This window comes from Galeopterus variegatus, unplaced genomic scaffold (assembly GCF_000696425.1).
Source record: "Galeopterus variegatus unplaced genomic scaffold, G_variegatus-3.0.2 Scaffold2709, whole genome shotgun sequence".
Taxonomy (NCBI): Eukaryota; Metazoa; Chordata; class Mammalia; order Dermoptera; family Cynocephalidae; genus Galeopterus; species Galeopterus variegatus.
The window spans coordinates 163,194-186,660 of NW_007728820.1; the positions used below are offsets into that span (position 1 = coordinate 163,194).

General features: G+C 40.8%; 1 protein-coding gene across 1 annotated transcript in view; it reads left to right on the top strand.

The window, feature by feature from the left end:
- NHEJ1 (nonhomologous end-joining factor 1) overlaps positions 1-23,467 on the top strand; it is an 81,483-nt gene continuing 58,016 nt past the window's right edge. Inside the window, exons 1-4 of the mRNA XM_008582734.1 lie at positions 1-93; positions 3,423-3,635; positions 11,922-12,060; positions 12,674-12,732. Coding sequence (XP_008580956.1) covers positions 1-93; positions 3,423-3,635; positions 11,922-12,060; positions 12,674-12,732 — 504 coding nt within the window. The remainder of the gene's footprint in view (positions 94-3,422; positions 3,636-11,921; positions 12,061-12,673; positions 12,733-23,467) is intronic.

Genomic DNA, 23,467 nt, shown 5'->3' on the forward strand with positions numbered 1-23,467 from the left:
ATGGATGGACTGGCAGTGGACAGCCCACCTCCCATGATACTTCTGAAGAAGACAAAGGAGAAGGGATTTACAAATGGCAGGAGCCACAAGAAGGTATATACTCTTGAACTTGATGGAAGGCAAAGTAAATAGATTCAGTGTTGAGACAGATGATTGTTGAAGAGATAACGTGAAGAGTAAAAAAATTTCCTTGACCAAGTAAAATCTTGATTGTGATCCCAGCCCTCTGATTTTTCCTGTGCCTGGAGTGATTGAAGAGAATATGGCCCTCAGGACCATACCCATGGCCACCATTATTAATCCATTCACTAGGCATGGTCCTCACAATCCAATCGCCTCTTCAAGGCCCCTCCTTTCACTGACCATAATAGGATTGCCCACCCTCTTTACATGTCACAATGAGGGTCGGGCTTCAATGAATTTGGGGGGACATTTGATCCATAGCAGAAATGTTTGGAAATATCCACATTTTATGAATGTTTAGAAATAACTAGATTTTTTCCTTTGATCTTTTTGGGTTTTGCTCATATTTTGCAGCAAGTAAACATGATTTCAAACAAAATTCACTATGTAAAAAACACTTTTTCCAAAACATAGTGAAGCAATGAACATACAGAGATCTCTTCACCTTATTAGCTATATATGTTTCATAAGATCAGCAAAAGTGGATTTTCTGGGCCAGGATTAAGGTTTAATGTGCAGTTCAGTTTGTGGTCAGTGTTAGGGCTGACCAGGTCAAGAGTCAGTCTGTGGCTGTGATGTGGTGGACACCTGCTGGATGTTCTGCCATTTCTCCCTTCATGGTGGGCCACCCACTGGCCCTACCATTCAGGCAGCCCTGTAGTCCAATCTGATTCCCTTTTCTTAGAGGCCATTGAACTCACCAGGATATGTACTTGATCTAAACTGGGTGCTATGGTTTGAATGTTTATCCCCTCCCAAAATCATGTTGAAATTTAGTTGCCATTGTAACAATATTAGGAGGTGGGACATTTAAGAGAAGTTCAGGCCATGAAGGCTCCACCCTCACAAATGGATTAATGCTGTTATACTGGGAGTGGATTGGCCCCCTCTTGCTCTCTCTTGCCTTCTCTTTGCCCTTCTGCCTTGTGATGCCTTAAACTATGGGATGATGCAGCAAGAAGGCCCTTGCAAGATCTCAGCATCTTAATCTTGAATTTCCCAGCCTCCAGAATTGTGAGCCAATAAATTTCTGTTTTTTATATATTTCTCAGTCTGTGGTATTGTGTTAACTGAGTACAAAACATACTAAGACACTGGGTCGATCTGATTCCTCCAGGAATATGAATTAAGGTGGGTGCAAAACATGCAGATTCAAGACCCATGGGTGGCTACCTTCTGCCCTGCAGTCTAGAGAGAGAAGACACCTAACTGCATAGAAAGAAACAGGCTTTGAGATAAACAGAACTGAAAGTCAAAGACAGGGAGAGAGGAGAGATTTGCTGGGTTCCTGGAGGGTTTCCACTTTTTGGTTCCAGTCCTTCTTGAGATTTATCTGTATCCCTATCCATGAGTACCATGAGACACCACTTCCTGGAATTTTATACAATTTCCCCTTTTAACTTGAGTGAACTTGAGTTGATTTATTTGCATCCAAAAAGTACACAGAGTCAGGAATTATGCTGTGACTGTGCCCAGGTACCAGGCTTAGGCCTTGTTAGGGAGAATACTTGGTCATGGGGTAGTAGAGTCAAGTCATTAGGCCCCCATGAAATCAAAACTAGAACCCTGGCTTCATTTATATTTATTTTATTAGCAATAAATCTCCTAGCTTAGAAATCCCTTGTGGGCAGAGACTTTCTATTTCATCTTTGAATTCTTTACAGAGATCATTCGTTCATTCAATAAATATTTTTTGAGTGTCTATTATGTATCAGACACAGTAATTTTTTTTAAAAAAAAGCAATAACATAAATTATCATTTTGAAGTACCTGCCTGAAATATGTTATCATCATCATTATTATTATTATTTTGGCAGCTGGTCTGTGTGGGGATCCAAACTTTTGTCTTTGATATTATAAGACCACACTTTAACCAACTGAACTAATTGGCCAGCCCTTGAAATTTTATTTTGTTTAGTCTTTACAGCACCTTGTAAATTGAATATCACTGACCCAATTGTTAGATAAGAAAACTGGCACTTAGAGAAGCTAATTAACTGGCTCAAGACCACAGATAGTAAATTGTAGAACAAGGATTTATACCCAGAGCTGCCTGATTCCAAAACCCTTCTTTATAAAAAGAATAAACCCCAATCTCACTAGCCTTTTTGTCTTTACAGTTTCAAGACGTTTGGAGGATAGTGTTTATACAACCTGTAGCTCTAAAGTTAGCAATTCTGTAAATACTAGTAGTGAGATCTACCATATGACCCAGCTATCCCACTGGTGGGAATATACCCAGAGGAATGGAAATCATCAAGTTGAAGGTATACCTGTTCCCCAATGTTCATTGCAGCACGATTTACAACAGCTAAGAGTTGGAACCAGCCCAAATGTCCATCATCAGATGAGTGGATAAGGAAAATGTGGTATATCTACACAATGGAATACTACTCTGCTGTGAAAAAGAATGAAATACTGCCATTTACAGCAACATGCATGGACCTAGAGAGAATTATATTAAGTGAAACAAGTCAGGCACAGAAAGAGAAATATCACATGTTCTCAGTTATTTATGGGAACTATAAATAAATAAATAAATAAATACACAAATAAACTGGGGTGGGGGAGAAGACACAACAATTACAATTCCTTGAAGTTGATACAACAAGTGAACAGAAAGGACTTTGTTGGGTGGGAGGGGGGAGAGGGAGGAGGGAGGGAGGTTTCGGTAATGGGCCACAATAATCAACCGCATTGTATATCGACAAAATAAAAATTTTAAAAAAGTATGTATTGTATATATGTCTTCGGTCATATGTAATTTGGGGAATAACAAGTGTTTTAAAGCTTGAATAATAGTTATGTAAACATGTATTATAGACCTCATTCTTTAATCCATATAAGTGGGAAGAAAAAATTATTAATCTATCAGTTCTTAAACATAGTAAATTGTTTTCTACTCCATTTAATTTTAAGTGTCTGGGACTTAATCTTTTTTTATCTCTTTAATAAAAATGAACCATAAAAAAATAATAATAATGTGATCTATATTATCAGGACTATATAGGCTTTCTGTAAATTGATCTTGCCTAAGGCGGAATTGAGAAGTAAGCCAGTTGATCTTTGTGATTCTCTGCTTTTTGTTTTTTTCTTTTCTGTTCTGATGTTTTTATCTTCCCTTCCCTTCTTCTCATGCCCATTGTCTTCATGCTGACCAGGGCTTTCTTTTGCTATTGCTTATGAGGGAGTCAGTTTCTTTTTAGCACCCTTACTCTGTACAACTGCTGTCTCTTCAGGAGCTGAATAAGCGCCTGACTGCTCCCCCTGCGGCTTTTCTCTGTCATTTGGATAATTTGCTTCGCCCACTGTTGAAGGACGCTGCTCATCCTAGCGAAGCTACCTTCTCCTCTGATCATGTGGCAGAGGCACTGATTCTACGGGTGCGGAGTGAGCTCTCTGGTCTCCCCTTCTATTGGAATTTCCACTGCATCCCAGCTAGTCCTTCCCTGGTAAGTGTGATTCATGTATGGAGCAGGGTAGGGGGAGATGTCAGCTCTTTGAACTGAAGCTTTATGTGCTCTTGTTTTTTAGCAAACACCATTTAAACTTCTCCAATCAGAAAACATTCCTTGACCAGACAGGAGGCAAAAAGGGTTCTTGACTGGTACATCCATTTCAGGCAAAAGGAGCAGAGTTTGGATCTACATACTTTATTGGGTGTCTTTATTTATTAATTTATTCAGCATTTATGAAGCATCTACTCTGTGCTAATTATTAGGTGTCAGACGTGAAACAGTGTGAACAGTATAAACTCTTCCTGGAGTTTATAACCTAGTTGAGGAGACAGACAGAAAATTGTGATAAAGTGTGATAAGTTCTTTGCGGTAGGCCCAAGATGGCTTGAGGGTCAGAGAAAACCTCTTTGAAGAGAGAGTTTCTGAGCTGAGTTTAGGAACTAGTTGGGAGAATATAAAGAGAAAATTTATTGTAGGCAAGAGGTGTGGAGATGTGTGTGAGGCAAGTTCAGGAACTTCATGACTGCAGTATAGATAAGAAGACATGAGAAATAAGGTAGGCAGTGGCCAGATCGTAGAGGATTCTATTGAGTTTTGGATTTTATCCCAAAGGCAACAGGAATTCATTGAAAAACTTTAAACAAAGATTTGACAGGATCAATTTGTGATTTATCAAGATCACTCAGGTAACAGTGGAGTATGTACCAGAGTTAGGTACTTTTCTCTCTCTTTTTAAAATTTATTTATTTATTTATTTATTTTATTTTATTTTTTTGTTCTTTTTGTGACCGGCTGCACCGCGCTCAGCCAGTGAGCACATCGCACCGGCCATCCCTATATAGGATCCGAACCCACGGCGGGAGCGCCACGGGCTCGGCCCATCTCTCTTTTTTTTTTTAAAGATGACTGGTAACGGGATCTTAACCCTTGACTTGGTGTTGTCAGCACCACGCTTTCCCAAGTGAGCTAACCGGCCATCCCTATATAGGGATCCGAACCAGTGGCCTTGGTGTTATCAGCACCACAGTCTCTCAAGTGAGCCACGGGCCAGCTCTGTTAGGTACTTTTCTAACATCGTCTCATCTTTTAATCCTCACAACTGTCCTGCAAGATAAGTACTATTGTCCCTGTTTTTTCAGAGTAGGAAACTGAGATTAAAAGTAACTTGTCCAAAGTCACTTGGTTTATAAATAATGAGCTAGAATTTGAACCCTACATTGGTCTAATATGAAAGCTCATTTTCTTTTCTTTTTTGGGGGGTGGGGGGGTTGGCCGGCTGGCTTGTATGGAGATCCAAACCCATGACCTTGGTGTTTTAAGGCTGCGCGCTAATCAATTGAGCTAACCGGCCAGCCCTGAAACCTCATTTTCAGGAACTGGGAGGATAATGTCCTCTGCTTCCTTGTAGCTTTATGTGCCCCAAGAGCTTTTATTAGAAATTAAGAATGGACATTAAGAACTAGTTTGCAGGAATAACAAATAGGGCTTATTTCAATCAGTAGCACTTAGAGGACGTGGTCTTCTATGGGAGGCCTAAGGGTATAGGTTTATCAGCAGAGGGATCTGAAGACTAGTGGGCATCATTTATTATCTTCCTTCTTTAGTGTCTCATAGGTAACGTGACACTTTGGCATTGATAGATGACTATAGATGGATAGATGACTGTGGATGGAACAAAGATGTTTTTGAGAAACTGTTTTGCTGATGTTTATTTTTGATCTAGACTTGAGTACTAGAACTGTGCATTCATTTCTGAATTTCTGACGCCCATCAATAGTGCTTCTCATGTAGTAATCACTCACATTTGTTGATTTTAATTGAATATTTCCATCCTGCTTTTTATATACAATTTACTTATTTCATTCAAAACCCTTGTGACTTTTCCTAAGTGACACCAGGGGGCACTGTTCCCTCATTAATGCTTGTTCTGAGACCAAGCCATTTGGGTTGCCTTTGGGAATCCCAAGTAATAGCTAGTCTCATTTTCCATTACAGGGCCCTAGAAATTCAATATAATATGATAGGGAGGCGGTTCTCCTTGGAGGTTGATGGACTCTAACAGTTTCTTCTTTCGAAAGAATACAGTAAAGAACACTTGTATAACAATATTATAACTGAAAAAAAAGGTAAAAGAAAGCTAGTTATGGGCCGGCCCGGTGGCGCACTGCTATAGTGCGCCGCTTGGGAAGCGCGGCGGCGCTCCCGCCGAGGGTTCGGATCCCACATACAGACCAGTTCCTGCTCACTGGCTGAGCGAGGCGCGGGAGCAACACCAAGGGTTGCGATCCCGTTGCTGGTCCTGGTCCGGTACGGGGGCGACACTGAGGGTTGCGATCCGTTGCCGGACACGGAAAAAAAAAAAAAAAAAAAAAAAAAAAAGAAAGCTAGTTATTCTAGGCAAATGCCTCTAACTGAGGAAAGAGGCAACAGTGTTTAGAGAGGGTTGAGTCTTGGCTGGTCATGGAGGAGAAGTTAGCTTTGAACAATTGATTAACAATTATGCTTTAAGTTAAAATAAGGTATATATCAGGGCTGGCCAGTTAGCTCAGTTGATTAGAGTATGGCGTTATAACAGCAAGGTCAAGGGTTTGAATACCCTCACCAGCCAGCTGCCAGAAAAACAAAAAAGTAAAATAAAATATTTATCATTAAAAGAAGAAGAATGCCATCCCAGGGAAACCCCTGAACCTAAGGGAGCTTTATAGGGAAAAAGTCAGAGCCTGTGGATACTGGCAGGGATATAGGCAGGTACTATTTCAGGCTTGTGTGTATGTCTGTGAGGTCACATGGTTATACTTTTTGTTTGTTATCCATTCTGGTGATAATTTTTACTTAATTTTTTTGAATGGATAATTCATGCAAAAGGCAAATTTTTTTAAAAAGTTGAGTTTTTCGAAGTAGAGATTAGAATGTGGTTACTAGAGGTTGAGAGGGGAGGGGGACAAGGAGAGGTTGGTTAATGGATACAAAATTAGAGCTAGATAGAAAAAAGCTCTAGTGTTGTACAGTAGTGCTAGGCATATATAACTAATAATAATTTATTGTATGTTTTCAAATTGCTAGAAGAGAGGAGCTCAAATGTTCTCATCATAAGGAAATGATAGATTTTGCGATGATAAATATGCTAATCACCCTGATTCAATCATCACACCTTATATGCATATATGGAAATATAATTCTGTATCCATAAATATATACAATCAATATGTATCAATTAAAAACTAAATTAATTTAAAAAAATCAAACAGCATTTAAGGGTATACAGTGAAAAAAATAGGTCTCCTTTTTACCCCCTTCACCAGTCCCTTATTTTCCTTCTCTGCAGCAACTACTAGTATCAACTTCTTGTAAATTCTTAAAGAAAGCTATATATAGTATGTATATTAAGTATGAATATGTATTTTACTCAATCAAATACATATCTGTGTATATTTATATATTTTCACAAATGGTATCATGCTTTACACATTGTTTAATACCTTGCTTTTTTCACTTACAGAACTTAGAGTTCACTCACATCAATACATTCAGAAGGCTTGCCTTAATTTTTTTTTTTTCCTAAAAGATGACCGGTAAGAGGATCTCAACCCTTGACTTGGTGTTGTCAGTGACCGGTAAGAGGATCTCAACCCTTGACTTGGTGTTGTCAGTTTAATTTTTTTTTTTTTCCTAAAAGATGACCGGTAAGAGGATCTCAACCCTTGACTTGGTGTTGTCAGTACCATGCTCTCCGAAGTGAGCAACCGGCCATCCCTATATAGGGATCCGAACCTGTAGCCTTGGTGTTATCAGCACCGTACTCTCCTGAGTGAGCCACGGGCCGGCCCTTGCCTTAATATTTTTTAATGTTAAGATAGCATTTTATTTAATGGATATATCAACATGTATTTAATTGATCTGCTATTAGTAGACACTTAAGTCATTTCTAGTCTTTTGTTGCAATATACAGTGAATATCCTTGTATTTACTTTTTCTGCATATAAATATGTAAATAAGTTCTAGAAGTGGAATAGCTAAGTCAATAAACATTTTTATCTTTAATCTTGCTGCAATGCCAAATTGTCTTCCAGAGACATTATGCAGCTTAACTCCTACCAGCCATACAGGAGAATAGAAGAGTACCTGTTTCCCCACGCTCTCTACAACACAACTTATTCACATTAATAATTTAATGGTTCTTAAGTCTCTGCAGGTTATTATGGAATATATAAAGTTTGGGGGTCTTTGTTTTCTTTTTTTTTCTTTTAAAAGATGACCGGTAAGGGGATCTTAACCCTTGACTTGGTGTTGTCAGCACCACGCTCACCCAGTGAGCTAACTGGCCATCCCTATATGGGATCCGAACCCGTGGCCCTGGTGCTATCAGCACCGCACTCTCCCGAGTGAGCCACGGGCTGGCCCGGGTCTTTGCTTTCTAACACTGAGCCCATCTCCACTTATGGCAAACTTCTCTTCATTTCTTCCTCCTTCCCATTGTCTTTTCTTTCTAGTATCTGATATAATTCTTGATACTCCATATTTTGACTTTCAAATTTGTCACCTTTTTGGCCATTTTATGATTCCTGAGAGTCACATCCAAAAGTTCCTTAGTGGTAGAAAGAGCACAGGCTTTGGAATCAGCAGACTTGAGTTTGTAACTCAGCTCCATCACTTTCAGACTACTTATATTACCTTGGATAACTACTGGATTTTTATGATTCAGTTTCTTCATCTGTAAAATGGAGATACCATTCCAACCTTACTGTGGAGTCGTGAGGATCAAATAAGAGAACATACATAATATTACTTAACTTTAGCATGATAGTAGACCTCTGAGAGCAAATACTCCAACTTCTTTTTTAAAAAGAGAAGGATCTTGGGCCGGCCCGTGGCTCACTCGGGAGAGTGTGGTGGTGCTGATAACACCAAGGCCACGGGTTCGGATCCCATATACGGATGGCCAGTTAGCTCACTGGGTGAGCGTGGAGCTGACAACACTAAGTCAAGGGTTAAGATCCCCTTACCGGTCATCTTTTAAAAAAAAAGAGAAGGATCAAAAAAACCCAATAATCAGCCACATTGTATATTGACAAAATAAAATTAAATTAAAAAAAAAAGAGAGGGGGCCGGCCCGGTGGCGCACTGGATAAGTGCGCCGCTTGGGAAGCGCGGCAGCGCTCCTGCCCGAGGGTTCGGATCCCACATGCAGACCAGTTCCCACTCACTGGCTAAGTGAGGCGCGGGGGCAACGCCGAGGGTTGCAATCCCGTTGCCGGTCCCCGGTCCGGTACGGGGGCAACACTGAGGGTTGCGATCCGTTGCCGGACACGGAAAAAGACAAAAGACAAAAAAAAAAAAATAGAGAGAAGGATCATGACAGCAGTTGAGCTTAAAGCCATTTTCATATCTAGGTGCTATCAGGACCTAGATCTAGGTAGAACTTAGATCTCCTAATTCCCAGTCTATTACTGTTTTCACTGTATCACCTGATATGATTCACGTTGTGATTGATAACTGCCATTCTGCTCTCCTGCCTATGACTTGTGAATATTTCTGTGGGAATCTGAAGACTTTGGGGAAAATTATAAATAGCTTTTCCTCTGGGAAAAATTGACAACTCCTGCTTCCACATCTACCACACTTCCTGACCTCCTTCTTAACTGTTCTGAGCTCTTTTAGGGCAGAGACCTCAGAGTACATATTAGGCACCTAGTAGGTATTTGTTGAATTGACTTATTGAACTCCATCTCTTCGTATATTGCTGTCTGTGAAGGAAGGGGGGGGGGTGTCCCTGACCTCCTAGAGCACATCAAGATTTTTCCTTGTAGTGTCTGTGGATTTGTTTTGGTCCATTTGTTTACACATTTCCATCAGTCTTTCTTATGACCATTAACATATTTTCAAGATTTCTATCCAGCATTAAAGTCTGAGAACAGAGCAAGGCTATCTGGTCTAAGGGAAATCATTTTAGTGTTCATCTGACTTTGAAGTGAATTATACCTGAATAATTCAGAGTGGTGTAACCCAATCATATGAAATTATCTGAGCAGTTAAAACATTTACTGATAAAAAACTTTTGTCTTTGTTTTTCGTTTTTGCTGTGTAGACATTGGGGTTCAATAGATCATTTCAAGTTGCTTAGTGTGGCATTGATTAAAAACTGTTTCTCATAATGTTTCTTGTTATTATATTTACCACCCCTCAAAGAAATTTCTATTAAGGGCACCTTCCCCTCCCCCACCTCCCACCCCGAGAGAGACTGGTTATTAATTATAGGAGTTTCTGTCATTTGAGTGCTGCCACCAAATGCATGGTGTTGCTGCTTTGTAGCAGTGATCATATTTTCAATTCAACCCACCAAACATTTACTGGCTTTTATACAAGTATTCACCTATTTTTCCTCCTGATCTATTTTTTTTTTTCCTTTTTGTCTTTTTTCGTGTCCGGCAACGGATCGCAACCCTCAGTGTCACGCCCGTACCGGACCGGGACCGGCAACGGGATCGCAACCCTCGGTGCTGCACCCACACCTCACTCAGCCAGTGAGCGGGAACCGGTCTGTATGGGGGATCCGAACCCTCGGCGGGAGCGCCACCACGCTCCCAAGCGGTGCACTGTAGCAGTGCGCCACCGGGCCGGCCCCCCTCCTGATCTATTTTGAACAGGACCAAACTTAAAACAATTCCTAGGAAAGAGGTTAGGTTTAGAGCAGATAAATTTTCCCAAAGATGAATTTCTGTCACATTCTGAGCAGTAATTCCTGGAGGTTTAAGTTTTAGCTAAGGACCTGAGCTCGAAGATAATGCCAGATTGGCGTGTGCAGTATGATGGGAAAAAGTGACTAGTATCTATAGCTGGACTTGATTTCTGGCCTTCCACTCTGTGCCAGTACCCCTGCATTTCTTGGGTCCTGGTGCTGGTACAAAAGCTGCTACCACTAACCCCCATCTACCCATCCAGTCTTTTTTTTTTCCTAATCTATCTTTAGAGAAATGTGGGGAAAAGTCTTTTCCTCTTAGTTTGAGCCACAACACAATTGGAGTTTTTAGTAGCAACTTTTACCTAGAAAATTAATGGAAAATGAAAACAAAAGTCTGAATAGTCCAGACTTCTGATCCTGATCCAGATGAGTCTGGCTTGCACATCTTATGGGACACTCTAGTAGCTTTTCCACACTTCAAGCTTGTATGGGGTTACTTGTCTAAAAGTACTCCTCTTTGAATCTAGGGCAGGGGTTGGCATACTATGCCCAGCAGGCCAAATCTGGCATGCTGCCTGTTTTTGTAAAGTTATATTGGAACACAGCCACATCATTTGTTTACATATTGTCTGTGGCTGCTTTTGTGCTACAATAGCAAAGTTGAGCAGTTGCAACAGGGACTGTATGGGCCACAAAGCCAAAAATATTGACTCTCTGGCTCTTTATGGAAAAAGTGTGCTGACCTCTGATCAAGGGCATTTCTTCTTCATAGTGCCTCCTTCATACTCTGATAGTATTCCCTGGCCACAGATGGATTGTTGATTTTAGTTATTTTCTTTGACAGGCTAGTGGACACCTTGCACAAGTGAATTAAATGATTATTCTGTATAGCTATACATTATCATATGTGAGCATCACTTTACCTGTACTGCAGTATGGCTATGTTTGCATCCTTCTTACCTCTAGTTAAAAGCAAGGTGTGTAGAGAGCATTGATTTATTCCTTCCTAGGCTAGTCTCTTGGTTGGTTCGCTTCTGTTACAACCACCACCTTAGACTTTGCTGCATTTGTGGGAACAGATTGAAACTCTGGGCTCATCCTGGGCTATCGTCAGCCTGGAAATGGCTCTTAATTAGTGTCTGGGCCTAATTTGAACTTCAAAGCTCTCTACTTTCTGTTAATTTTTGTCTTCTGTTATACTCCAACTTGAGTGCTCTATTTTAGCCACACCTAAACAGAGGTTACTTGGATCTTCTGCTTTTATCTTTCAGCCTCTGCTGAGAGTTGAGTCAATACCTTTCTCTTATCAACTGTATCACATCCTTCTCTTTAAATTATCCTCTAGGTTATCTATCCATGGATGTTTTCCTTTATTCTTTCTATCCTTTATCTGAGCCATAAAGAAAATCCTTGAACCTCTTTAATATATTTATTTAATTATTGTGTTTGTGTTTACATTCATGTAAATGGATTGCTTGCCTATGAAACTGTAAGTTCCTATGAAAACATTTATTATTTGATATTTTTTCTAGTACTTAATATAGTATGAGGTAGTACTTTGAAAGAATCTGTTGGCTAATTGATATCTCTTCCATCGAAAGGTCTCCCAACATTTGATTCGTCCTCTGATGGGCATGAGTCTGACATTGCAGTGCCAAGTGAGGGAGCTAGCAGCATTGCTTCGTATGAAAGATCTAGAGATCCAGGACTACCAGGAGAGTGGGGCTACGCTGAGCCGAGGTGAGAGGACATTCTTGGAGGAGTTGGGTAGGGAGTGGTACACATAGTCAAAGGATCTTAGGAAAGGGGGAGACTCATTTGCATTAGAGAGGTGCTTCCTTCAGATACTGAAGAACTGACTGGGAACTGGAGACTTGATACTGTGCATCACTTCTCTCTGCCTCGAGTACCTGGCTGGGGCCCTAGTGGCCAACAGAAGCTGTAGCCGAGTCCAGACATGCCCTAGGCAATGGCAAGTAAAGACTTTGGAAGGAAGCCAACAGCTATACAAAATTATACTAGGGCAACATGAACTTGGGAGTTTAGGAAGCAGCATAGCTCCAGCTTCAGAATAAAATTTCAGTTTGACCTTTGTCTTTGTGACAGGAAAAACTCCTAGACTCCTAGAGCAGGCTCTGCCACTGAACCTGCCACTTGTTGCTGATCTCCCTGTCCTCCTGCTATTTGCCCACATACTCTCAACTTTTCTTCTCACACTGTACTAGGATCTCTGGGTGTGGCATTTTTCTCCTCTTTCCCAAGAAGTGTCCTGGGTTCTGTCCCCTTTCCATCTCACAGGTAAGAACCTCATCCTAACACTCATATTTCTTTTCTGTATTCCTCCTTATTACAGATCGATTGAAGACAGAGCCATTTGAAGAAAATTCCTTCTTGGAACAGTTTATGGTAGAGGTAGGGTATTTGCTATTTCTTTCTGCAACTTTACTTTACTTCTTCTTCCCAGGTGCCTGAGTAGCAACTTGCATTTTGGATGTTAGGTGGCTTGTGTGGTTGGGAGGCCCTTTGTCTGAAAAAGTTGCCTATAGAAAGTTTGATAAAGCTTGAGATGTACAAAGGGAAGATGGGGGAAGAACAGGGAAAGAATGTAAAAAGCAAGAGTGGGCTGATTAACATTTATAAAACATCTCTGTTAAAGTACCAAGGGATTTCATTTGGAATTCTCTAATCTTGGAAAGCTTGGTAGGCCAGTTGTTAAATTTTTGCTTGTTGAGATCTGCTCACAGGTCCTGATTGTGGTGCATGAGGGTCATTGTTATTACTTGTCTAGGCCCTTGCAGCATCCAGTAGTAGAGGAAGGTAAAAAGCTCAGGGCTACCATTTGGGGACTGTCTTGTGGGCACAGTAGGCTGTGGAAAATCACAGTGTTTATACAAGGGGACTGGCAAAGGAATGAATGGGGAGTAGGTAATTGTGGCCTGTCAGAAGCTCCTGCCTGGGTTTCCCTTCTAAGGATTGAGCTTGGCCAAAAGAAACATCTATTAAATGCCAAACAGGGATTATTAATAACAGTGACCTTTGATAATAATAGTCAATATTGATCTTCTTCCCTAACTCTCCTGGGACTTGTTGGTTGTATAGTTAGTACCTTAGTAGTATTGCCCCATTTACTAGTAGTACATGTTACTCAAGTTGGTGCTTTGTTATGTAAGTAAACAATGCTGTTATAATATCGTGTTATGTATAGATTATTCACATTTCTGTCTTGTCTTCTAGGCTAATTTGTAAGCTCCTTGTGGACAGCATCTGGGTCTCATACCTTTTTTTAACCCTAAATTAGCACTTTTCACAGGGCGAGGCATAAAGCAGGTGTTCTTGATTGGGAACCTTCTGTTCTGCCTCTCTACGTTGATTGAACTGTAATGCTTGGGGTCTTAACACTAAGAGCAAAATATATGGGTGCTCAGTCCATTTACTGAAGCGATTGTAACTATGGAGAAGGAGGAAAACATGTATTACTAAGTCCTGAGGCAGAATAGGTTTCAAGTCTTTATGGGAAAGAGAGACCATTAAACCTGAACTTGTGACAGAGAGAGATTTCCTAGTCCATTTTTCTCTCAGATAGCTTCCCCCGTCTCTAAGTTTGGGTAGTAAGGGAGGTTAACATATACTGGGGATGTCATACTAGTTCCCTGCCTCAATCCTTAGTTAAACAATGCAAGGCTTATTCTTATCCCAGCAGAGAGGTCTGTTATTTAGTGCCTGAGTACCTGTCAGCTTGATGTCTAAACATTTTTCTCTATGTACTTTATGCTTTAGCCATATGGAATGACTTTTAATGTCACCAAATGCTGTTTCTCTTGCTTTTATGTCTTTGTACGCATTCTTCCCTTTATCTAGAATGCCCAATGCCCTGGCCTTACCTACCTTTTGAATTAAACTTATATTAGGCTTTTAAGTGTCAGTTTCAGCTTCTATTTGAGACCTTTCTAGACTCTTCTTGTAGAGATAATCCTTCCATACTACTATTGTACCTTGCCTTATACCTTTATTTTACCACTTATAACTTTATATTACTGTTTGCATGTCTGCAAGACTATGGCTTTTTCCTCTACTGACCTATGAACTCTTTGGGGGCAAGGACGGTGTTGAATGCATTTCTGTACTGCCAGCACTGATCATGGTGCCTAGAAATTAGTAGGCTCTCAATAAGTTTGTAGATGAATATTTTAATAAATCTGTCATAGGGGGATTTTATGAAAATTATGGCAGTTTGGCCTGTGGATACAGTGTTGCTTTTTAGACCTATATTTCGGATTTTCAGTTATTCTCATGTTTTATTTAGCAGTTTTGGATAAATCACTTCTCTCACAGCCATTGTTTTCGCATTGTTGAAATTGGAGGCATATCTCTTTTATACCATTGGGGTAGGGAGGAGCACTGCAGAACTGAATGAGAAAGCATGTAGAATCCAGGTGCTAGCCCAGGAAGGGTATTGGTATTTTGGAACCAACTACTTCAAGAGTACTGGTCCTCTAGGTTCTGGGTGGATCAACCTCTTAGACTTATAGAGTTTTATTATATCTTGAAAGGATCTAAAAGATAGGTGGTTGTAGCTTTTCATTTTATGCATGAAAAAATTGAGCCTCAGAGAGGTTAAGTGACTTGCCTAAGGTCATATAGCTGTAACTGTAAGTTTAGGACCTTCCATATTTCTTGACTTTCAGTCTAGAATTCTCGCTATTTTGTTTTGCTACTTTAACTGGTTGTACACACCAGTTAGGGGAGACATGAGGGCTAGGGTAACGTGGAATTCTTGTGATCTCTAGGGTCACTGCACTGCCCTCAGAATGTCCTGCATAGGTGTTAGAACTGAAAGATTTTCTACTGGCGATGTAGAATTTCTTATGGTTATTGCATCTTTTCAGTTATTCTGCTTGCTCAGGCTCCTACAAACAGGACACAGAAGGGTCATAAGGTCACCAAGGCAACTGAAAGGATGTGCCATCAAAATAAGCAATGTAGAATAGGAAGATAAACAAACCAGAGAGAGAACTCGGGATAAAAGTGCAGGGAGGCCAGGGCCGATGTCAGCAGGCCATGCGGTCAGTGCCTGGGGTCAGTTTTTCCCATTCCCATTGGGAATATTGCTAGCAAGAGTTGTAGAGATAGGGGACAGGGGGCAGAAGGACAGGGAGGTTTCTAGGATACTGAGAGTAGGAAAAATATTTAAGGATTGAACGGGGTTACTTCCCCATGTTTGGTCCTTTTATTTTTCCTCTCTCCCTAAGAACCTCTGATTTCTCATTTCCAGGGAACCCAAGAGTGCCAATTGATAGTGGCATAACCAGAGGGGGAGTACTGGCAATGTGGATGCAAGTCAGGTCTGGATGTGGTGGTTGTTGGCACGATCCTCATACAGGGCAAGATCTCCGTATATTGCATTTCCTAGGACAAGGGGTTGAGAAGCACTTTAGGAGTGGAAGAAGAATAAAGGAATTGGGGACTGTTATTACATGGCAGGAGGAACTGTGTTAAAAAGGAAGTTTAGGATGAGCAGACTGGCATAGCCCACTCTCAGTGTAGTCCACTGGAGGGAGTTCTTTCCCCTGGTCCTGTTCATGCCTCTTTCTTTCCATCTGGTTGCCATCATCCTGTGCGGCTGCTGGCGGACTCTTTATTTATTTATCCCAGTGTAATGGGGTGCGGAGGGAGCTGGCCTAAGGCTGGCATTCCGAGGCTATGCCACTGAGCCGCAGGCGGTTTGCATGGGTGTGTGAGTCACTGGGGCTGCATGCTGCTCAAACCAGACACGGCCAGGCTCAGGGATAGCAGGCAGCCCAAAATAGAGCCCCGCCCTCTGCAGCTGGCAACCCCTGGCTAGGAATCATCCCTTGACACCAAAACCTGGGCAGTGGCGTGAAGTTGCTTCCTTTGCGAGGGGACCCTTCCCAAAGATAGAGACTTTGCAGTTCTCTATCTTCATAGGCTTAAATAATCTGTTTAGTATAATACCTTAACCAAGAAATTTGGGGGCTATGGTTAACGTTGATTTGACTCAGCATCCTAAATGTAGCCATCGTTGTTGTATCCTGTCTAGTTTTAGTTACTATCTTCATCCCCTGTCTGGTTGCAGCCTGATTCTAGAGCAGATACTTCAAGCTATGAAGATATTCATTGCTGCTCTTATGAAGCTAGAGGTTATATCAAAGACACCTGGGAAAGATGGGCAGCCCTGTAACCTGAAAATTGCCATCCTATTAAGTTCATTCACAGACAGTTCTACTTGGTCTCCTTGGCTGTCTCTCCATCCTTTACCTGCCCCGTGGTAGTGTTATCCAGGGTTGTGTCCTTGATCCCCTCACCCTTCACTCTCTGTCTGGGTTGTCTCATCCAGACCCCAAGGTCAACTATCATTAGTACACTGCTGAGTACCAGTTTTATTTCTCTACTGTATTTCAGGCCCATATTTCTTTCTGCATATTTGACATTTTCACCTGGATGTCCCACATACACAACACCCTAAACATGTCCAAAATGAATTATCTACTCCCCTAAACCCATTTCTCTTCTCAAATTCCTTATCTTGGGGAATTGTGCCATTATCCATTCAGTTTTCTAAGCTAGAAATTTGGGAATTGCCCACTTTTCTCTTTGTTTTTTACTTCCAAAGCCTAACTTACCAACTATCTTTTGAGCCTTCTCTTCTCTATTCCAGCTTCCATTGCCTTAGACTAGCTACTTCCCCTGTCCCTTTTTGGCTTGACCATGAAAAGCCTCCTAACTTGTCTTGCAGGCAGTCCATATTCCTCTCCAGTTGAACTTGCAGTTACGTCAGTGATTTCTTTGAAACAGAAACCTGATTATGTCATTGTTGCAGAAAGTCCTTTAGTAGATCCCAGTTGCCTACAGTTGTCTACAGGATAAAGTTCAAACTCCTTGCATGCCTCACAAAATCATCCATGATTTGGTGCTGTTGACCTCTTGCACCTGATCCTCTGTTACTCACCGTAGCACCTGCACTTTCCTCATATGGAAGTATTGACCACTTCCTGCTTGTACACATCTTGATCCATTTGCCGGGTATTTCTTCTCTCTTATCCCATGGCGAACTCCTCTTCAACGTTCCCAATGCTGCATGGGCATCATCCCTTTTGTGAGCCTTCCATGACAATTTTTCCTTCCCTCAGTCTGCGCCTGATCCTCTGTTACTCACCATAGCACCTGCACTTTCCTCATATGGAAGTATTGACCACTTCCTGCTTGTACACATCTTGATCCATTTGCCAGGTGTTTCTTCTCTCTTATCCCATGGCGAACTCCTCTTCAACGTTCCCAACGCTGCATGGGCATCATCCCTTTTGTGAGCCTTCCATGACAATTTTTCCTTCCCTCAGTCTGCTCTCCATCTTCCAGGCATAGGTGCACTATCTGGCTATTCCCACAGCCCCCTGTGCATTCCTCTCCATAGCATTTGGCATAGGGAGGATGCAGACATGAAAAGGAAGGGTAGGGAGGCAGGGAACAATTGAGTTGGCTGATCCTTTCCTGTTTAGGTGTTTGCGTATAATGCTTGTCAATCCCTTCTCCTCAATATACTTAACGTGGATTCCACACCATAACCCTTTTCTGTTTTTCTTTCTACCTCATTGGTTGTTTCATCTTCAGATCTTTTGCTGGTTCTTCTTCTGCCTTACCTCTTCATGCTGGAGTGCTCCAGTCCTTGGTTCTCTTATCTTTTCTCCCCTCAGTCCCTTATTGATCTCAACTATTCCTATGGCTTTAAGTATCATCTTGTTGATAAATCCCAAATTTTATCTTCATTCTAGACCTTACCCTAAAACTCCAGACAGCTTGCTCAACATTTCCACGTAGAAGTCTAATAGACATCTTAAACTCAACATGTCTAGAACTGAACTCCTAATCTTACCCCCAAATTTGCTTTTTAAACAACTCCCTCCCATCTAAGTTGATGAAAACTTCATACTTTCACTTTCTTGGGCCCAAAACATTGGAGTCATCCTTGGCTCCTGTCCTTCCTTCATTTCCTATATACAGTCCACCAGGAAGTCCTGTTGGCTTTACCTTAAAAATATACCTGTAATCTCACCTCTGCTGCTACCACACCAGTTTGAACCACCCTCATCTCTTACTTGCATTATGGCAATAGCATCCTTATTAGTATCCCTCCTGCTACTCCTGCCTCCTACTGGCCTATTACTAACAAAGCAATCTTATTAAAATATAAGTCGTCACATCATGATACTCTTCTGCTCAGTGCCCTTCACTGGCTCAGCCTTTCACTTATTGAATAAAATCCAAAGACCCTGTAATGGCCTCCAGGACCTTACGTGATCTGGACTCCATTACCTTTCCAATCTCATCTCCTGCTCTCTTCCTCACTCAGTCCACTGCCACCACACTGGCCTCTTACTGTTTTTTTTAACATTCTAAGCATTTCCTGCCTTTAGGCCTTTACACTGGCCATTCCCTCTGCCTGGAATGTTCTTTCTTCAGATATTTGTATGGCCACCTCCCTCACTTCCTTTATGTCTGTTTTAGTTACCTATTGCTGTGTAACAAATTATCCCCAGACTCAATGACTTAGAATAACAAACATTTATTATCTTACATGGTTTTTGAGGGTCAGGAATACAGGAGCAGTTTAGCTGGGTGATTCTGGCTGAGTGTCTCTCATGAAATTTCAGTCAAGATATCAGCTGGGACTGCAGTCATCATAAATCCTAGAGAATTTGCTTCCAAGCTCTCTCATGTGGCTACTGACAGGAGGTTCCATTTCCTAGCCACATGGCCTCTCCATAGGGCTGCTCACATGACATGGCCTTGGTTTCCTCCAGAGCCAGTGATCCGAGAGGCAGATGGGGAAAGTGAATCCAAGACCAAAATGGAGCTGCAGTCTTTTTATAACCTAATTTCAGAAGTGACATCCTGTCACTATCTTGCTGTATTCTCTTCATTGGAAGTGAGTCACTAAGTCCAGGTCATACTAAAAGGAAGATAATTCAGTTCCACTTCTTAAAGGAATCTGTTTCGAAGAATTTGGGGATGTATCTACATGGGCTATGTCTATTTACGTGGACCACAATAATGTCTTTGTTCAAATATCACCTTCCCAGTGGGGTTTACCCTATTTAAAGTTGTAAGCCACGTTCATGCCCCTCTGCACCCGGCACTCCCATTTTACTTTACCACACCTTACTTTTAATTTTTTCCATAGCACTTATCTTCTAACATATTACCACGACATTTACTTATTGCTTATATCTTATCCCAAGTGCCTAGAACAGTGCCTCCACACATAGTCCGCACTCAGTAAATATTTGCTGAATGGATGAAGGAATCATATCTTCCTACTCTTCTTTATTTTCCCCATTTTATGAATAGGCCATCAAATGATCACCTGTTAGTAGCCTTAGACTTAGACTGTCCTACATGTAAATAGATGAGTAGCCTAATTAGATTGCCATTCTACTTCCTGTCTTGTTTCTTTGATACATGTTTTCTGGGAGGTTGTACCAACTTTGGGATGAAGTATAAACCTTGAACCTTTTATTATTGAGAGATCCCAGAACCTCTTTTTTTAGAGCCAGTTAAGAGATTAATACCTCAAAGCCAATGGAATAAGAACCTAACAAAATCCTGGAAAGAAAATTATCCATATAGCCACAATGACTCTACTTCCACAGTTAGAAGGGCTGCCCCTTTAACATACACCTGTTGTTCAATATATAGAAGGTGGCATAGGATTTAGAGTCTGTCTTTTCAGTGTACTTTGTGAGTATTATAAAGATGGATAAGTCTAGATGCATGAGAAAATACTCCCTACCATTGTGTGTGTCAGTTCTCTGACCTAGAGAAACTTGTAGTTAATTCATTCTTTCAGTGTTCAGGATAGTGCACATGTGCTCTACCAGGTCCTGTGCGCATATAAGGTATGATAATACTGTTGTCAAAGAGCTCACAGTACCTAATGAATGATAATGAGGTTCATAATAGTGGAGTGATTAGAAGAAGCTTCCTATAAGGGCTCGAACTGGACTTTAATGGTTGGTTTAGGCTTTGATAGGGAATTATGCGGAAGGCATTTGAGGTGGGAAGCACATGGGCACAGAATGCAAAATAAGAATAAGAGTGGGTGAGGATTAGTAGAAAATAAGGTTAGCAAGATAATAACTTAAGGCTAAATTGTGGGGGCCTTAAATGCTAGGCTGGAGGGTCAGTGTTTTATTCTAAGTGTTTCTCAGCTTTGTGCCTGTAACACATTTATTTGCCCATTTCAGTCCAGTTGTTCACATCTGTCATTACATGCAGTGATTCTCAAACATGGGTACATCTCCTAGGAAGGAGATGGGGCACTTCTTCCTTGCAGTTATTAATTACTGTAGTGGATAGTGGGAAGCCACTGAAAGTTTTGGAGAATTGACATATGAAAGTGATCTTTTAGGAAGATTAGGCTGCTAGTGATATGCCATGTGATCTGAAGAATAGCAGTGCCATTGACAGACTAGGAAAATCATGGGTGGGGCTGAATTAAGTCTAATCTTTGGCAAATAAAGGAATCATTTTCCTTACTAAAACACAAATCCATCAGTATTTGAACTCTGGAATGAAAATTTCCATTGAGGAAGGGATGTCTGTATGTATTTCTTAACTATATGTCTTCTGAATTTTGCCTTTGGGGTTTTCTCACTGTGATTCCTGTAGTAACCATTGAGCCCTGCTACCAGGGGTCACCACTTCTTTTCTTTTTGACTCAAGAATGGATAAAAAGTCTTTATTTTTCTTTTACAGAGCTTTATCCGGGATTATACTTTCAAAAGAAAACTTATTGAAGTTTTGAGGGAAAACAAAAAGGCAGTCAATATAGAAGATATAAATGGGATAAAATTACCCATTTCCAAAGGATGAGTTTCCAGTTCTAAGAATCCCAATATTGAAGGACTTTCCTATATCCCAGATTCTCTTGTAAACTCAAAACAAGGTATTATAAACTCAGATGCCTACAGGGGCCAAGTATATAACATAAATATGTGTATCAGGCCAGATAGAAGATAATGGAGAGTTATAGGTGACTGTAGAAAATGAAATTGTAAGGGCTGGCCCGTGGCTCACTTGGGAGAGTGTGGTGCTAACACCAAGGCCATAGGTTCGGATCAAGGTATTATAAACTCAGATGCCTACAGGGGCCAGGTATATAACATAAATATGTGTATCAGGCCAGATAGAAGATAATGGAGAGTTATAGGTGACTGTAGAAAATGAAATTGTAGGGGCTGGCCCGTGGCTCACTTGGGAGAGTGTGGTGCTAACACCAAGGCCATAGGTTCGGATCCCTATATAGGGATGGCTGGTTAGCTCACTTGGGAGAGTGTGGTGCTGACAACACCAAGTCAAGGGTTAAGATCCCTTTACCAGTCATCTTTAAAAAAAAAAAAGAAAATGAAATTATACATGCCCCTGTATCTTAACCCAGATAGGCTAGCACTGTTTAATAGACTCCACTCCAGGGGGTTGTGTATCTTCATTGAATGGAAGTTACCAACTCTCCTAAAATAAAAACTTTTTTTTTCCTGTTTAGCTCCACCACATCCAATGTTAGCCTCTCATTTGATTTAAATCTGCAGTCTGAGAAATTCATTTAGTTAAGATTTGATTTGTCAGGCAGTGATGATGGAAGTCTTATTTCTGGAAAATGTCTAACCTGTAAGCTTCTTGTACCATCAGAGCATTTTGTGATGATTCACACAGTTGAATCTCTCTCTTCTTCCCCTAGTAGAGGAAGGGTTTCATAAAAGTCCATTCATTACAGTATGTTTGTTTAACAATCCCTTAGCCTATTTTAAAAAATAAATAGCTTATTTATAATTAGAGTTAATTAAAAAACTTAAGAGGAAGATCTTTTTCACATTCATGTTGAATTTAAATTGATTGTAGGACGTATGCAGTTACTTCAAAAAGTTTGTGGAAAAATAGAATTAATAGATAATACAAATCTTTCCATGAACTTTTTGAAGTACACTGTATAAGTGGAATTGCTCAGGAAAGAGTTGAAAAAATAGGATTGAAGCTTAGGTTGAAGAAAGGACCTATAGAAATAGATTTGGGAATCTTCTGCAAAGGAGCAATGTTTGAAGCCATGAAAATGGATGCATCTTTTGCTGGGAAGAGCATGGAGAAAAGAACAAAGGCCCAATGATTGAAATTTGGGGAACAGTCATAATTGGAACAAGTAGTAGGAGCCAGAGAAAGAAATGTGAGACAAGAAAAGAATTGGAATAGAGTAGTAGATTAGCCAGGAAAAGGAGCTAACACATGTAAAGTACATACTGTGTGTGTGCTAGACACGGTGCTAGATGCTTTATCTAAGTTATAACTTTTAATCCTCACAACAAACTTATGAGCTAGGTGATATTATCTTCATTTTAAAGATAAAGACGCAGAGTCTCAGGGGTGAAGTAATTTGCTTAAGGTCATTCAGCTAATTTGCCCATATTTGTTTTGACTCAAATCTTGTGCTCTTTCTATTACCGAGGAGGGCAATCCACAGTGCCACATGCAGGAGAGAGGCCAAAGATAATGGGTGACTGACCGACAGAGGAAAGATCATTAGGCAACTCATGATCTTGGGCAATATCAGCAGATTGCAGGCAGTTAAAGAAGGATTGATTGATAAGGCAATGGAGACAACGAGCGTAGAACTCTCACCAGAGAAGTTTCACAACAAAGAGGAAATGAGAGAGAGCTGGAGAGCTAGAAGTAGCTTAAGCAAAACAAGATGAGAAGACACATGTGTTTAAAGGCAAAGGAGAAGCCAGTGGAAAAGGAGAACTTTACTCAGGTGAAGAGAAAGGGATAGTATAAGAGCAGGGACCTGTGGAGTTGAGCAAAGTAGAAGGATTAGATCTTCCTCTGGGATTTGTGGATGGCATGAAGGGTTGGGCGATATTTTGAAGATTCGTGGCTTGATTTCTTCATACTTCCAGCTTCTTTCCCCCATGAGATATAGCCTTTTCATCCAAGAATTTTTAGTTCTTTCCAAGGGCATTCAATTTCTCTCATTTAAAAAGAGGGTTAGATGATTACATGACTTTTCTGTTATGACAGAAATAGTGAAACAGAAGTAAAAGTACAAGCTGTTCTTTTCCTCTTCTGAACTCCCACTTTGTGT